Source organism: Acomys russatus, chromosome X, assembly GCF_903995435.1.
Source record: "Acomys russatus chromosome X, mAcoRus1.1, whole genome shotgun sequence".
Taxonomy (NCBI): Eukaryota; Metazoa; Chordata; class Mammalia; order Rodentia; family Muridae; genus Acomys; species Acomys russatus.
In genome coordinates, this window is record NC_067169.1 from 37,380,467 (window position 1) to 37,399,505 (window position 19,039).

General features: G+C 31.4%; 1 protein-coding gene across 10 annotated transcripts in view; it reads left to right on the forward strand.

The window, feature by feature from the left end:
- Positions 1–19,039, forward strand: part of Dmd (dystrophin) — a 2,465,896-nt gene that overhangs the window by 1,219,834 nt on the left and 1,227,023 nt on the right. For 9 of the 10 annotated variants that reach the window (XM_051140917.1, XM_051140916.1, XM_051140911.1 and 6 more), the window contains exons 39-41: positions 610–747; positions 3,055–3,207; positions 4,065–4,247. In XM_051140917.1, the coding sequence (XP_050996874.1) occupies positions 610–747; positions 3,055–3,207; positions 4,065–4,247 (474 nt within the window). The remainder of the gene's footprint in view (positions 1–609; positions 748–3,054; positions 3,208–4,064; positions 4,248–19,039) is intronic. The other variant, XM_051140915.1, reaches the window with a different exon arrangement.

The window sequence follows — 19,039 nt, forward strand, 5'->3', positions numbered from 1 at the left end:
ATCTGACAAGTGTCCCCATCTTTTTGTTGTTTTCAAGACAGGGCTTCACTGGGTAGGCTTGGCTGTACTGGACTTGCTTTGTAATCAGGCTGGCCTTGAACTCAAAGAGATCTGTCTCTCTCTGCTTCTTTGACTACACCCAAATGATCATTTTATTGATGCTCAATATTCTAAATTTTAGCATTTAAATATAAAACATATTTTTATATGTATTTACTGTACATTTTGAAATTACTTGATAGATTATTTTGCTGTAGATCAATTAACGTTGTAAGTGGCAGATTACATTATTTTTTCATACATTTTTAATTTGTTTAACAGTAATAAAATGAAATAAAAAAAAAATAACTTCTATCATTGAAAGTGCCTTACTCTCTATCTTTGTACATATGTCATTCAAAATGTGTTCTTCAGAATAGATACAAGAAAACATTGTTTTCTATGTAAATACAAAAGAAATATTATGAACATGGGATTTTATTGTAGCGTCTCCTAAAATTTTTAATTCGATATTTGTGTTTAGTCATATAAAATGTTTTATTATCACTGTTAACAAGGTACAGCTTTTCTAAAACCAAAATAAAGACTGTACTTGTTGTTTTTAATCAGAGTGAAGACAATGAGGGTACTGTAAATGAATTGTTGCAAAGAGGAGACAACTTACAACAAAGAATCACAGATGAGAGAAAGCGAGAGGAAATAAAGATAAAACAGCAGCTGTTACAGTCAAAACATAATGCTCTCAAGGTATTAGAGCTCAAATTATAATATGCTTTGGCCATGGTTTTGCTATATATATATATATATATATATATATATATATATACATATATATATGTTGGTGTGTGTGTGTGTGTGTGTGTGTGTGTGTGTGTATGATAAAATACCCTGTACATAAGTTAAATCTGTTTAAGAATTTTAGTTACCAGAAACTTATTGTCCCTTTAAATACTTGTGCTTTATTTATGATATTTTTGGTGCTACCTGTTTTGAAAGTTATGTTACATAAACTGTGTGTTTTAGCTCTTTTTCACATTCACAATATTTATGACTTCATTTTCTAATATGTTTTGTTTCTCTAAGTTAATCTTGTATTTGTCCTGATTGTCTGAATAAGCAATTGATATACCTTCTACTGTTATTGTTTCTTTATAGTTGGTCTAGTATTTTGGTAACCTATTTCCTTAGTAAGACCTGGATTTTCTTCATTTTTAACAAAATAAACTTTACTGTGTTTATAACAGATACTCTGTAAAACTAGGCATCTACAAAAGCCAAATTTCATTACATTGGAATCCACAAAAATGCTCATAATTAACTTGAAGAAATATTATCAGCAGTAGTATATGTGATCAAGTATCCTTGTGACTCATCTGAATTGTGCCATATAAACTGTTGAACAGAACACACTGTTTAGTTTTATCTAATGCTGTCTAGTTCTTGAGATGGAACTAGATATGCTAAACATTTTGTGAAACATTATTTTTTTATATGCTTTGCAATCTTCTCTATTTTCCTTTATGGCACATTATCTAATACTGTTAATTGTAATATTTTCACTTGTGAAGTATTACTTTAAAGCTATGTAGTTAGATTCGCCTAGTAGGTATATAGAGTCTGCTTTCTATATGCAAATAAGTGAGTAAAATCTTTTCTCCTATTGTTAACCAAATAAACATTGCTGAGAATGTAATCACACAATATTGTGCCTGCAAGGAGTCAACAAGGAAAGTCTAATTGGCCAACAGGTGTTCTGAATGTAACTGCTGATAAGTATAGTAAATAGAAAAGACTTCTTCCTTGAGGGGAACACAAGAGCAAATCAAAAGGTGCACAGAAAATCAGACAACTGTATCACAGTTTTCTGTGACAAAATTTCCCGAAGTTTATCGACTAGTCACATGAAGATTTGTGTATTATTAACAGTATCTAGAGGTCATCTTCCTTTCACCTAACAAATATGTGCAATTTTTGTAAAAATTATCTTATATTGCACATCACCTCTTTCTTTTTAAAATATATTTTATTAATTTATTCATATTACATTTCAATGGTTATCCCATCCCTTGTATCCTCCCATTCCTCCCTCCCTCCCATTTTTCCCTTACTCCCCTCCCCTATGACTGTTCCTGAGGGGGACCTCCTCCCCATGTAAATGCTCATAGGGTATCAAGTCTCATTCTAAGGAAACCAAAAGACTATCAGATTTATAGCCACAAAATCCTTTTTGCAAGTATGTACGTTGTGTCATGAATAGTCACAGTTCAATTAAGGCACAAGCCTGGGGACTGGGTGGAGTAGAATTCAATTTGACTATTCCAAGGTATATATTACCTTCACAAGGGGTTTAGAAATGACATGTAAAGTACAAACTGAAGGAAATTGTAAATCATTAAGTCCAAATGATTACTAAACATCAACTTTGTTTACCAAATCAATTTATACCAAATATAATTATTAAATTAACCTACAATTTGTTGCAAATTTATTATAGCATACTTCAAAAGAATTAGAAGTTTTCAAAGCAGTGAATGAAACATTCAACTTTAACATTGATATTTTAAATTCATATTATCTTGATATAAAACACAGTAATAGAAATTTCTAAAATCATGAATGTTTTTAGTTACTCTGTATAAGGCCCAATCTGAACATTTTTGCATAGTAGAATTTTAAGTATTTTAAATGTCAAGTGCAACTCAATGCTTTTGTAGCTAATTAATTAACTTTATTGTATTCATATGTGAAAATGTTTGAAATGAGCTGTGCAATAATTTCCAAAGGTTATTAAGACTTAAGTAAATGTAGAACAATTTGTAAACAAGTTTGAATATTAGAAGAAAAATATTTTCTGTTCTTCATGCTTCTTAGCTTCTGTACATAAGTCTTAACCCATAAATACATTACTTAAAAATGTATGTGTATGCTTATAATTAAATATGATTTTATATAACAAATCAACAAAGTTATTAATTTAGTTTTCATAAATAACTGCTGCAAGGTGTATATTATACACATATATTGATATTTTAATAATGTCTGCACTATGAACAGGATTTGAGGTCTGAAAGAAGAAAAAAAGCCCTAGAAATTTCTCACCAATGGTATCAGTACAAGAGGCAGGCTGATGATCTTCTGAAATGCTTGGATGAAATTGAAAAAAAATTAGCCAGCCTACCTGAACCCAGAGATGAAAGGAAAATAAAGGTAAAGTTGTTTTAGAATGGCAATAGTAGATTTTGCTGCTAGAGTTTTTACTTTACCATAACCTGTGATGATTATGTATGAAATGATTAATGTCTGGTTTCCTCTACTATCTTGATCTGTGTTTTGATGTATTTTGTTGTACTGTGTTTTGTTTCAGTAACTGTACTGTACTGAGTGTATTTTGATTAACATAATGCTGAATGAATAAAATGTTCTACTTTTAGACAATGTGAAATGAATTACTAACTGTCATGTGTTTTCTGGTAAAACTGTAATTGACTCTGTGTATTTTTGTTCCAGATGAACTAATGACATATCGGTACATGGAAGACTTCTTTCTCATGTTAGCACATTCATTTCATCAGAACATCTTCTCATATCACTGTCAAATCTATAGATTTATTTGAAAATTGTCCAAAGATTATTTTATGTTATTATTTTACACGTTTTAATTTGCTTCATTCTCTGTTGAGTTCCTCAAACCTTTAAAAAAAAAGTTGTAGTCCTTCACCCTCTAAATTATATTCTATATGGATTATCCCTAATAAATAAATGAATAATCATTGTAATTTGGGTCAGTTCTCAAATCACAAGATCAATTCAAAAGAACCAAAATGTTAACTAACATTTAATAATTTAATTAGATCATCTTAAGCTGAGCGTTCAAATGATACTTAAAATTATATTTGGCTTATTAAGGGAGGATGAAAGTGACACCTTCCATTATTTATAAATTATGAAAAATAAAATAACGGAACAACAGCCTATGAAAATTCTGAAAGAATTATTTGCTGCTTGTAGGTTGTTTGACTTGGTTAGCTAACTGCCCTGGGCCCTGTATTGATTTTGCTCAATAGGAAATTGATCGTGAATTGCAGAAGAAGAAAGAGGAGCTGAATGCAGTGCGCAGGCAAGCTGAGGGCTTGTCTGAGAATGGGGCCGCAATGGCAGTGGAGCCAACTCAGATCCAGCTCAGCAAGCGCTGGCGGGAAATTGAGAGCAATTTTGCTCAGTTTCGAAGACTCAACTTTGCACAAATTGTGAGTTGTTACTGGCAAACCCACATATGTGTTTGCAACTACTACTCTATTAACAGAAGCCTACTAATAACCCCCAAAAGCTTGGCTCAATAACAAACTTCTAGTGTGCATTCTAAAAGTGAGTAGTTCCCCTCACTCTGGCTTCTGTAACTCAAAAGCTTAATTTTCAAAATTAATGACAAGAACAAGTGATAAGAAAAATCCCCTTATTCAAAATGAAAAAAATACATCTTTATTTATTTTGCTGCATCATTTTTCATAACATTAGCAATGTGGATTTCTCAACTTCTCATACATTTATTTCCTTCAATGTCAAATCCAGAAATATTGATTACATTCCTGAGATCATCCCATGCTAATTTTACTTTTTTACCATATATATAGTGAATAACAAATGTTTTGTGAAATATGTTATCTCGACCTACATAAGGTCTTATCTTATTAACTTAAAGAAAACTCCTAGTTTTACTCTTGGTTTAGGTCCTTAGTAGTAAACAGTGCTCATTAGACAAACTGGATGGTTCATGATATATTGATATTTGATGGAAGAAACCAGCAGAAAATGAGAGTTCTTTTAAACAACAAGATGGAAACTGTCTGATACTCTCTATGAAAACTCAATTCAAAATCAAATAATCACCCATGATTATTTGTAATAGACTAGAAACAACAGAGACTTTTTGACAAACACATCTTTGTTCCTACCTCAAGTTCTTAGACGGTGAAGAAGAATGACCACCACCTGTAATTTCCAGAAATTACTCATCACAAACCCAGGATATAAATGTCTGAAACAAAATGTTAGGCTGGAGGACATGAAACAGCTATTCAACCATTTTGCATGTGTAACAATCAACTGCATGGGGCTCAATTCCAAAATGATATCTCTTCTGTGCTATTATTAATTGCACTTAACACAGTGTATATGTAAGATATGTAAGATAATTAAAAAAATTATTTTTGAATGGGGAAATACATGGCATTTTATTGTGACTTCCTTTATATATTTAAGAAAGTTTATAAATGTACATTTTTATGAAATGCAATAATTTAAATTTTAAATAAGCTATCAAAAACAATTAAAATAATTTAATAAATACTAACCAAACCTGGTGGTACATGTAATAGCAGTTATAAGGTACAGGTAACAGAAACGGGAGTTCAAAGTCAGCCAATCTCTCAAAAGATAAAAACTAAAAATGGAAAAGAGAAATACTGGAACTATTTTATTTTAAGTACTATTTTTAGCTGATTTATTATTAGAGTTATGATTTTTATATTTAATATAATATTTCATGAATCACTGAGGGTTACAATAGCAGGCAACATAAAATTCTCGTAGGATAACCTGTGTATGAGTAGAAATGTGTATGTTCATGTGGGGGGGAAGGAAATACAGGTGTGGTTAAATGTGCATGTGTGGCGGAGGTGGAATTCTAAGTGAGAAGACAATTTCAGTTGTTGTTCTTGAGGTTCCAACCACCAATTATCGGTGGCAGGAGACTGTACTCCTAAATTACTGAAAGTCAACAAGCTAGACTAGGCTCATTGGGGACCTAAGAATCCATCTGCTTGCCTCCCTAGTATTTAGAGTTCCTTCTAAGATAAAAAGTTGTTGTTACTAGTGTTCTTTACCCTTACTTTAAAATTCTATGATTTCTACTGTGTATCGCCAACTATGCAATCTTCTTCTCTCTTCTCTAGTCACATAAGTGTGTTTCTTCTATATTGAAGCACAGTGAATTCATTTCTATTCCAGAATCTAAGATGTTTGTGTTCTGGTGAACTCCTTTAAGTCTATAATTCTACGTAGATGCTATTTAGTCACCATTTCATTTAGGAACAATGAATAGTAACTTTGGCAAATAATCAGAAAGTGTTATATAGACAGTTTCAACTTTAAAAATTCGTTATTTTTTTTGTTTTGTTTTGTTTTTGTTTTGTTTTGTTTTGTTTGGCTTTCTCTGTGTAACTTTGGCTTCCTGGACTTGCTTTGTAGACCAGGCTGGCCTTGAACTCACATGGATCCACCCGCCTCTGCCTTCCAACTGCCTGGATTACAGGCATGTACAAGTAGAACAATATGATAGGCAGATTTGGGCCCAGGGGTCCCGCTCAAACTAAGGCACCAGCCAAGGACAATACAGGTGGTAAACTTTAAACCCCTTCCCAGATCTAGCCAATGGTCAGAATATTCTCCACAGTTGAGTGGAGAGTGTGATATGACTTTCTCAGGTACTATGGTGCCTCACATTTGACCATGTCCCCTGGAGGGGGATACCTGGTGGCACTCAGAGGAAGGACAGCAGGTAGCCAAGAAGAGACTTGATACCCTATGAGAATATACAGGGGGAGGAAATCCCCCTCAGGAACAGTCATAGGGGAGGGGAATAATGGGAAAATGGGGGGGGGGAGGAATGGGAGGATACAAGGGATGGGATAACCATTGAAATGTAACAAGAATAAATTAATTTAAAAAATTAAAAAAAATATGTTATAAATCCAAATTCAGATATAAAGATTCCTATTAAGGAGCATTTTTATTACCATACTGTGGAAATGAGGATGCTCTGGAAAGAAAGCCACTGGAATTAACACTGTGGTTACAAAATGTGAATATGAGATTGCTCACAAAAATATATCACAAAGGAATGTTTTTATTATCTGGTAGTAATAAGATATCTGACAAGATCAACAGTGTGTATTTCCAAAGCATATGTTCCTGAAAATTTGGCAGAAATTAATGTTTAATAATATTCACCTTAATTGAAAAAATATGTGAAACTTTTCTTTAAGTAACTTTTGAAATGAAAATACTCTTAGGCTGAGGACATTTTTCTACTAAATTATGAATTTTAAAATGAATAATAATTTTATTTGTTTCTTGAGCATCCAGTTTGATTATTTTTATATCTCAGTATTATTTTTATTGCCTATAAAATTATCCAAAATTATACCTAAAATACAGAGGACATCAAATGAGTTCAATGATTTCTAAATGTGAAAGTTGTAAAGATATATATTCAAACATTTGGAAGAGACTTAGAACTAAGCAATGTATCATTATTCTAGAATGTCTTATAGGTGATATAAGAGTGTCTTAACTTTTAAGAGAGAAATAGATTTTATAGACACTCACATTTGGATATGTGCAATATAAATTAGGAATACTATTTGAGATCACTAATAGGATTCATGTTTGATGGCAACAAGTATTGTTTCTTATAAAAAAACATTGTGGGGAAAGCATCAAGATACCTATAGCATCTGTTGCTTGTGATTCTTGTAAAGTTAAACAGAAATAGACAAGAAAATTCATGGCAAAGCCTATTTCCAACTCCTTATGTTAAATAATGCTTGACACTAGATTTCATACTTATCCACAAAGCACAATTTTTCTATTCCATCTTCTATTTCATAATGAAAAGTAATTGCTTTTGAAATTAATATAGGGGAATCACTTTCTTTTTGTAATTACTACATTGATTTTTGTCTTCACTTTGAAATAAAAACAAAGGTTTTCAGCTACCAATGCATATCTTTGGAAAATAAAATATTATTTGGAGCATACTATTCTTTAGTAAATGGAGTTGTGAATATAAAAGACTAATAATAGTTGCCAAGGCAATAACTGACCCTGGAGGTAGTTGCTTATAGAATTTTCATCCTCTCAAGCATCAGTAGTTCAATTAACATATCACAAAATTTAAGAAAGAAATTATATATGTTAGTATTCTATCAACCTATTCTTACTAAATTTTTATTATGGTTATGGCTGATGCCATTTCTGTAATACATTTTGTGTTTTCCTGTAGCTTTAATACTTCAGTGGATGCTTAATAAAGAAATGTATGTGAAGCTAGAATGAATTTCTATGAATACAGCATAATGTCTTATTTTAACGAAGAATGGGAAATTTGTATGAGTTCAGATGCAACCCATTTTTCAAAGTGAGGCACGAAGAAAATACTATATCATTTGTGACCCCAAATCTAATGGTTATGAAAATATTTTGCTGTAGTTAAAAACAAGAATTCTACATGGCTGTTGTATAAGATTCATTATGGAGATGGAAACCTCTGCCTCAGTTTAGAATATCAGGAAATGCCTTCAGAATATAAAGAATAGAGAAATACAGTTCACATTGGAATAAAAGCAGTTTCTGAGAAGAGATTTAAGATCTCCTAAATTATTAAGAGTTTCTAGTACTCCAGTTGAGAAATCGGTCAAACCTCAAACACACAAAATAATAAATATACCTTTTCAGTCCATTATAATACAATAAATGGATTCTAAAACATACAACATTTTAAGTGATTTTTGTAAAGATATAGATATTAAGAAAATAATATGAAAAATTACTGCTTATTTTGGAGCCTTGTTGTACACCAGAAGTTAGTGAAATGATAGCATAGATAAAATATCTATGAACATTACATTCACATTAAGAAAACTCTTTGAAATATATCTTGAAAAGGCTGTGTAGATAGCTCAGTATAATATGTTTGTTGAAAGGCTTGAAGAACTGAGTTTGATCCCCAGAACCAAGAGAAAAATACAGATATTTTGGCATTAATTTATGATTCTAATAAAGGCAGTTGGATCTCTCAAGCTCCCTGATTAGCCTGAATAGCCTAGTTAATGAGACCAAGGCCCAGGAGAAAGAATATTTTTAAAGACTAGATTGATGGCATCTGAGGAAAAACAACAGAATTTAGCTTCTCACCTCCACAAGAACATGTGTGCATATATCTGCACACATATCTGCACCTGCACAAACATGCTCACATGCAAACACACAAAGGAATAACACTGAAATAAACTTATCAGACCAGAAGTGAATTTCCTAATGTAAGAATCTCATTGAATGGACTTGTAAGTTTTGTTTTAAACAGCAATGTAACGAGAAGAGAAATATTTAGGTAGTCAAGGAAGAGGGTGGGTGAAAGATTAAACAGAAAAAGCTATGAAGAGCTTTATTTTGCATACAATTAACTCATTTATGCATCAAGCATAAGGAAACTAAAACACTTGGCATTGGTTCCATGGAACTTGCCTGAGAAAGGTATTGATTAGTGCTAACTGCCTCTATTTGTTTTAAATGTCTATTGATTATAGATACTTTCCTTTATCTTTTATGGGTGAAATACCTCTGTGATCAGTCAGTCCTAGGATATTTTCTTTTTTTGATCTGCATCATATTTGTCGTAAAGTTTTTTTTTTTTAATGATTTTACAATTAGCTTAAAGCTAAGATAACTGCATTTTAAAAATCAGGACCACTCAGCCAGGCATGCTGGCGCATGCCTTTAATCCCAGAACTTGGGAAGCAGAGGCAGGGGGAATCACTGTGAGTTCGAGGGTGGCCTGGTCTACAAAGTGAGGCCAGGCCAGTCAATGCTAAACAGGGAAACTCTGTCTCAAAAAAAAAAAAAAAAAAAAAAAAAAAAAAAAAAAAAAAAAAAAAAAAAAATTAGGACGACTATTCTTCTAAGAGTTGCTGTAAAAATATTTGCCCACTTTTCTTTAACTGTTATCAAAATAAGCAGGGTAATCATTGGAAAAAATACTTCATATATGCCAAATCAAAACTTTCAATTGATTCTCCTTTATTTTAAAGTGAAATTCAAAATGTTTACATAAATTTCAAAGGATATCATACCTGGCTAGGTCACTGTTTAACTCTCTGATAATACCTTTATAATACTTTATTTTTCTCTTCCTAAAGTTGTCATCACTGTAACTTATGAATATATTTGATACTACATGTTCTTACTGCCTAAAGCACTATTACCCTATTTACCTGTATAGTTACTTTCATTTCTTTCTACAAGTATTTATTTGAAGTGTTCACCATCAGTCTCCATCTCTCTGTTTTCCCCTCTCTCCTCTAACACACACACGCACACACACACACACACACACACAGATCTTACCTTCATATTCACACTTCACAAATGTCTTTACTATTTTTCTACCATGTGAACTAAGTCTATGTAGGTGTTTTGATAATAATCTCTCTACAAAGAAATGAATTCCAATACCAGAATAGTTTTGAAGCGCTCTGTTCTAATAAAAGAAATGATGACTATATATATAATATTTGTATGTCTGTAATTCATGAATTTATTACTAAAAACCCATGATAAGATTTTGTTGAGGATCAAATGTTTTAGATTCATTGTATATGTTAATAACTTTACAATGACTTTTGATATTATATAGTACAGTATAAAACTCTAAATATTAGAAGTTATTATATTCACAAAAATTGTAGGCAAAATGATTAATTCAAGCAAAAAATGAGCTATGATAATATTAATTGAATTAACCAGGAATTCTAAGTAATTATATTAGCACAGTCTTCTTGATTTCTTGATTCTCTCTAGCCACACTACTTTACAGTGTATGAATTGGGTGTAATTACAATAAAATATTCTTGTATATTAAAGTAAACTTGTGATTATATATGCATATGATTTATAAATGGCTGACTCTTAATATCAAAAGAACTAGAATTATTATAATAAATGTCTCAAACTATTCCCACGTATTTTTCATAGATGATAGGCAAGCTAAGTTTATAGTTGTATATATGTTCATGGTGTGAATTATTATTATGACCTTGGACTGTAGCCACCATACTATTTTGTGAACCAAATATAAACATTAGTAAAATTATTGTTACCTTTCTATAGTAATAGGATGTCAGACTATGTATCAGGTAGAAATATATTTCAAGGATATAGTGATGATTTAAAAAGCACAAATCACACATTTTTCTAGGCTTATTCAATGTTATTGTAAATTTATGTCTGAAGCAATTGTATATATGGAATTTTAGTATATATTTTTATTGAAAAATATAAAATATAATTCACTTTGTTATTGTCATATTTTGATTATCACAGAAATTTCTATCATCTCGGAATGCTGAAGATTTCAAAACTTATGGAAAATAACCAAATTGAACCAATAAGTTGACTACTTCTTTTTACTTATAAGAGTTTAAAGTAAAATGTTTCTTTAGTAAAATAGAAATGACTATAATTATCTGTTAGCTTCTTTCCTGAATGGTAATGTGAGTTTCATAGATAGAACTTTATAATAGATATCTGCAACAGCAACTACATTTTGAAGAAGACAAAAAGTTTAAGTAATTTATCCAAGTTTTATTGAATTTAAGGGCAAGGCTTCCAATATACAATACAGTCTTAATTGTAAATTATCAAATAATTTTATGTGGTTACCTTGCTGTTAGAAACTAGTGGTAACCTTTTCTTTCATTTTTGATACTATTAAAGAGAAACTCATTAAAGTTGGAGGTACTATGATATTATAATTTCATATACTTACAGTAAGCCCAAGTTTTGTTTTGGATATACTGGATTACTATGCCTTTCCTTTATCAAACATTTGTTCAGTGTCTGCTATGTCCTAGACAACACAAAACACAAAATAGCACTGGCACATTCATAGCAATCATACAACAGACGTGATATTTGATAAATTTAATTCACACAATGAAGATGAAAAATGAACAAGAAATTAAGCTCAGCAATTTGACCTCCATTTGCAAAACAATAAAAGTCTAATTTTCTCCAATCTAAATGTGCTTTGAAAATATAGAACAGCAGCTGGGAGGGAGCACAAATAGCTTTTGTAACAGGGTTGGAAATATCCTTCTTTGCATGCCTGAGACAAATGGTTAAAAATAATTAAATTGCTCACACCATCTGGGAGTAATTGCGATTCTTCAATGATTACTTAAGATTCGTTGTATGGAATTTATCCTGAGAAGAGATGGGTAAAACAAATTCAAGTACATACATAACATTTCCCCCTTCACTTTTACTACCAAAACATGATCACAATCTTTTCAAGTTTGCTAAATTATCTCAAAGTTCTTCTGCTCTTTTATGAACCAATGACTTTTACCATATTAACATGTTTATAAGACTATTAATAGTAATCCAAGTGCACTCATTCATAGTTAAACCATTATATAACATGATTATTGTAGAAAAACCCTTTTCCTTGCTTTATTTAATCTTTTGAGTAGAGATCCATTAAGTAACATACTGCTGTTAAGTAGATAACTAAATACGAGTGTAATCTTATTGAATTCTCAAATTCAATATGATATGCAATAATCATAGCTAACTTTTAAAATTGTTTAAATAGAATGAAAACATACAACATGATAGCTATAACTATAAGAATTTTGTGACTAAAAACATGAATTATGGCAGTCCAGATGAGACTTGATAGGCTGAGGTGAGATGTTAGGTGAGGAGGGATCTCCTTCCAAGGAATTGGGAATGGAGAGTGAGAGGGAGGGTGGGAGTATAAGGGAGAGGTGGTGAGACCAGGAGGTGATGAGGGAGAGGGCTGCAATCAGGATGTAAAGTGAACATATTAAAACTATATAAATAAAATTAAAAAATATGAAGCATATTAAAACTAATATTTATATATGTAAAGATAAATTATTCAAAATCATTAAAAGTGTAAGGGCATTAGTAATTGCACAGTAACACATCAGAACTTAATGCTAGAATAAATTTTAGGGGAAGTTTTCAGGAGGTTCATTAAAAGAATTTTCCATAATATTCTTTTTTAATTAAGAGAGTGTCTCCATCCCAAAGTTTCAAGTACTCACCAATGTTTAGAATTATTTTCTGCATCTGTACATGATTTAAAATATGTTAAATGAGTACACTCTAGGCTATCACACATACTTGACGTGGGAAGATTATCAAGTGAACAGTTAGTCTTTTCCATGCTTTATAAATTAGTTTTGTTAAGTAAAGATACAGACATATGGATTGACTTATGATTTTTCATATATATTTCTATTTGACTTTTTGATACCCCTTAGTCCATTAAGTAGTTACACTGCCCCATCTTGTTCTTCCTCTTCCCTTATCTGAAGTTAGTTACTACTGACTTCATGCTAGTTTTATTCCATTGCCCTCCTTTTTCTGCTCCCTCTAAGGTCTGTTCTTCACTACAATGATCCCTTTTCTAATTTCATCGAACACACACACACACACACACACACACACACACACACAGAGAGAGAGAGAGAGAGAGAGAGAGAGAGAGAGAGAGAGAGAGAGAGAGAGAGAGAAAGACAGAGAGAGAGAGAGACAGAGAGAGAGACAGAGACAGAGGCAGAGACAGAGGCAGAGAGAGAGAGAAACAGAGAGAGGTGCACTAACACAGAGTAAGAGAAGACGCTATTAGAATCAAGGATATTCATATAATACTTAGCATGATGATTTACCAATTATATCAAGTTTCTATGTATTTTCTTATTTTTATAATCAGTATAGTGGAATAACATCTTCATGTATGTAGATGGCATTTTCTTTATCCATCTTTTTTAGGCATCTAGAAAAATTCTACCTCTTAGTTGTTTTGTAGGATTTCACCAAGCAAAGTTGTGCAAGGATCTTTGTGATAGGAGTTAAACTTCTTAGTGTATATATCTAGGAGTGTTAAAGATGGGTATTATGGTATTTCTAATATTAGTTATTTGAAAAATATTTACCCTGTTATCCCTGGAATATGAACCATACTACATTGTCTGCAGAAATGACTAAGAATTCCTATTTCATCAGACATGGAATAGTTGTCATTTGTGTGCTTTTAAAACACTTATTAAAATTTTTATTAAGTATTTTACATATACATTTATATTATTACACATATATATGTATATAAATAATTATAATGAATTACCTACAGCAAGAAGAACCACAAAATAATCAAAAATTACATACATGTTACAGTCTTAGATTTTGGCTATTTGTATTTCTCAGCCTTGAAGAAAACATCTTTCCTATCTTGGTGAGTCTAAAATCCAGGATGTAAATCAGTATCTACTATATATTGTCATTATCAACTTAAAACATCTTTCTAGACCTAAAAACATCTTAACCCATAAACAACTAAGCTTAATTGTAAAACTAAACTTGTGGTCTGAAACCCCATCAGAGACTTGAGAAGGAATAAAATTAATTACCTGAGTACACAGGGAGTGCAGGTTAGCAGCTTCCCAAACGAGAAAATGACACAGAGAGTTTGCTAGCGGAACAGTTACCCAAATGTCTCCATAATGTTGGATCATCATCTTCAGCCTTCTGGCCCAATATATCTGACAGACATATGTGTGAGACAGGAACTATTGAGGACTTGCTTATCCTGTTTTGATAGAGTTTGGCCTTTGAGTCTGCCTGCATCCAAACTTGCCCATTTTTGGGCAGAATTCTATCTGTGATAGAAATTAGGACATTTTTCCCAGTCGCTTGTCTGCCACATTTGAAGCCACCTCTATAAGGAGGTTCTTTGATGTTCATCATCCTCTTTGAGGTAAGCTGATTGTTGCCAGGAGTTAACCTTTCTCACTGTCAGTGAATCTCTGAAATATTAAAAAATAGTTTTAAATGCCATATTCTGCATGTCTCTGAGGTTTTTGAAGACCTTATCTATTTTACCTTCTCTTTCTAGAGAATCATATCTATCTATTGTACCTTGGATGTATATTCTTAAGTTAAAAATAGACTAGTAATTGATATGAATATGATTTGATCAACTAACAATTGTCATTTGTGTTCTTAATGTTTCTTACTCTGAGTTAGATAAGAGAGATTATCTAAGTAATTTCAGTTGGATTTTCACTAGTGGCAAAATATGTTGAAAAATAATTTATATATCAATTATCCATTTGTATTTCTCCATTTAAGAACTGCCTATTCAGTTCATTTGGTCATTTATTGATTGGCAGATAATTTTGGTGCTTAGTTTTTGTAGTTGCTGGTATATGTGGGCAAATATTTTCTTGCATTCTTTAATTTCACATCTCTATTGAGTACTTCTCTGACTCTCCAGATGACTTTTAATTTTATATATCGGCATTTGTCAATTCTATGGATTTCTTCATGTGTTCTTGGAGTTCTTTTCATTCCAACAATCTCTGCTCTTTTTTTTTTTTTTTTTTTTTTTTTGGTCATTTTTTTGAAATAGAGTCTTGCTGTATATGCCTAGACGGCTAGAAACTTGCTGTATAGACTAGGGTATCCTTAAACTTAGGACAATCCTGTTGTTGCTGCCTCCCCAATGTTGGCATTATAGGAGTATAGCACACCAAATTCCACCCTCTTTACTTTTCTTTTAATGTACTTTGATTCATTCTTTAAAATTTTTATACATGTTTTATTCAAATATATTCTTCTTCCCCCAACTCTTCCCTCATCATCTCTCTTTTATGTCCTGGTTGGTTGGATGGATTTTTTGTTTGTTTATTTGTTCTGATTGTTGTTGTTGTTTTTCAATCATGGCCAATTTCTGCTGTGCAAATAGTCATGTCTATGAAGCTTTCCACTGAAGTATGATTGACTTAGAGGTGCTAAACTCTTAGAGGAAACTGACCATTCTTCCATAGCTAAAAATTCTCAATGTATCTTCACCTAGGGAATGGAACTTTGTGGACAACAGCTGTATTGAGAGACCAAAGAGAGTTTATCTGGGTAGCTGCCCTGCTGTGTCTGGAAGACACTGATTCTCTGTATTCTTTCACCACCTTGTGTTCTTACATTTTTATGCACCTCTTCCAGAATGATTATACCTGCTGCTTTTTCACAATAATTTCTGCATGTATGTGAGGGTGTGTGCATGTGTGTGTGTGTGTGTCTGTGTGTGTGTGTGTGTGTGTGCATGTGTTACCTTTAGGACTGAGTTTTCTGTTGTCTCTTATTCTCTTCACTTTGTCTATCTCTCTTGATCATGTCGTGATTATTATCTACTGTAAACAAAAGCTTCTACAATGATGATTGAGAGATAACTTATTTTACTACTACAATAGTAACTCATTGGAGGTTGATCTAATTTCATATACATTTTGCATCACTAAAATAGTGTGTTCTTCCTGGTGTCCAAGATTTTTCTATCTACAAACTCTTAGCCCAGTAATTTTGCCATGTGTTTATCTCTTCTTTTAGAAGGGACCTTAATTCCAATCAGAAAATGGTTGGTTACTCCTATAATATTATGCTACTTAGAATAGTGCATATAAATTGGCAGGCCAGTAATTAAGAGTCATATATACATATAACCTTCTATGCACTATGAAGGTTACCTATCAGGTCAGTAGCAAGTTAAATTTCCCATGATCTGTCACTGAAGTTCATGATATCTTCTGCAATAGTTCTGGAGAATAAGCAAGAACATTGGTGGTAGCCTATAGAATAGGGTTCTCTGTGGTCTCAATGGTCAACTACTCCAAAAAACATAACATTTTCCCTGGGAATGATCCTTTTATTTTTTACCCTTCAGTGTCTCATAGGGGTATTTTTAGCTTATTAGCTACTTTCCCAATCCTACTCAGTATATTTCTCTATTTCTTAAACCAAACAACATGACAATATAAAGGAATAAATGGTTTGTAAGTATGAAAATAAAATAAAATAGCCCTATTTTCAAAATATATTACCTCATGTTTAAAATACCCTAAACATTCTATCAGAAAAACTTTAAAGTGATAAATATTGTCATCAAATTATCAGGATATAAAATAAACAGAAAATGTATTAACTTTTCTGTACCATAATAATTAACTTCCCATCCATAAGGAGTTTAAAGATATAAAGATGTCTAGATAGACATACCAAAGGAGATGAAAAATTTCTAAAATAAAAATTTCTACACTAAAGAAACTAATTGAAGAATGCAATAAAAGATGGAAAGACCATCCACACCCATGAGCAAGGTGAATTAACACTGTGCATAATGAGTATATCTACTGATGTTGTTACAGATTCAAACAATACCAGTTAAATTACCAATGACTTCTACACTGGACTAGAAAAAATAATCTTAAATTTTATATTGATATATCAAAAACATTCAAATAAACAAAGCAATCATAAACATAACTAAAAGTATTGAAAGTATCTCAACAACTAACTTATGCTGTACAAACATACCGCCAATGACAGCTTTATGATGGCCAACATCATACATGTGGACAAATGGAATAGAATGATGGATCCAAATATAAATATGTACAGCTATACCCATGTAATTGGAAAGAGGGATATCTACAAATGTACAGCTTAAAAATAGCAGTTTCTCCACCAAATGTCACTGGGTAAAGTAAGATATATTTTAGTTTATTACTTCAGATAATTTTGAATCTTCTCACTATAGATGATTGTTTGCTGTACTCTTATTATCTTATATCACTTTCTGCAACTGACATTTTGCATATGTATTTATGTATATGAATACTAATACTTCCTTATATTTTGCTTCCCACTACATGAGTATATGTCTGTGAAGGGAGTAAGCTTTTTTCTCTTATTAACTAGTATCTCAATATGCAGTCTTACCCATAGCAGATATGAAATAAAATCAATGAATGACATCTCTTGAAATTCCCTATAGTCTTGTTACTTATTATTATTCTTTTGTCAGTTCTACCATGATCAAAAGTTTTCAGTAGTCAATTAGGAATATAAAAAGAAAATATATACTCTTTTCACAAAACCTTTGAAATGCCTTTATTCTGAATTTAAGGCTTCTTACAGTTTTAGAGATTTTCAACATGAAACACACACAAATATATATATATATATATATATCATTATATTCATATACGCATATATATGAAGAAAGAAAGGAAATCGCGTAAACCCAAGATTATATAATTTATATAAATGTTTGGGCAATAAATACTCATTTCACAAGAGTAATGAAATAAAATTTTTTCTTTATTTCTTATAATAGAAGATAAAATACAACATGCAAAGGTGGTATAATTAAAGTATCACCAAATATACATAACATATTTAGAAAATAAGCACAACAATCAATATAACAAGGAAGTTTCTTATTTATAAATATCATTCTTCATAGGTAACTCAAATGTTACTCCAGTGATATAAATATACCAAAGTAGCATTGCATGAATGAAAACACAAAACCAAGTTAATTTACATTGAGACAGCTGTGGGGTTTTTTTCCTATTTTTTATCGAGATTTAAATACTGAAACAGAAGACCACAGTCATCAGCAATAGCCTTAAACAAAATAAAAAGACATTATCTACTGAAAAAATAAAATAAAAAATAAAAAAATATGAGCGTAAAAACCAGACAAATATAATGCCTTTATGTTAACCTTTATGTTTTTCTTACCCACATCCTTTGCAACTAGTCCTGCTGACAAACATAGCTTTCATTGAGTAAAAAAAATCACAACATTCATCATTTTACTTTGTACCCTTTCCAAAAAGTACTTTGTTTGCATAAAAATTTAAGCATAGTAAATCAGGAAAACTTTTAGGAGTAAAAGTAACTCTGTTTATGGATAAACACTATATTATACTGAATTTTCAAGTAGAATTTGGAATCAAATGATGAATCTAATAACCTAATTAATGTATTAATATATGTAATCCAAAGTGGACCATATACTTATGATTTCTTATAATTAAATCTTATAAATTCATGCACAGATAAATTGATAAATATATTGTAAATCTCCCAATTCTCAAGCATTCAGTGATGATTCTTTCCTGGAACATTGACAGAACAAGATAGTTCAGGCGAAACTATTAGGTTTTTAATATGGAGTATATTAAGCACAAGATGTCATTATGCACCAAAACCTCTAAGGACCAGCTGAGTATAATTGTGTTAAGTAAAAAACTGATTTTGTTCAATGACTGTAAACAGTTTTGATGACCTGTACACTGACAAACTATATTAATGAAAGAAATATTGTCAA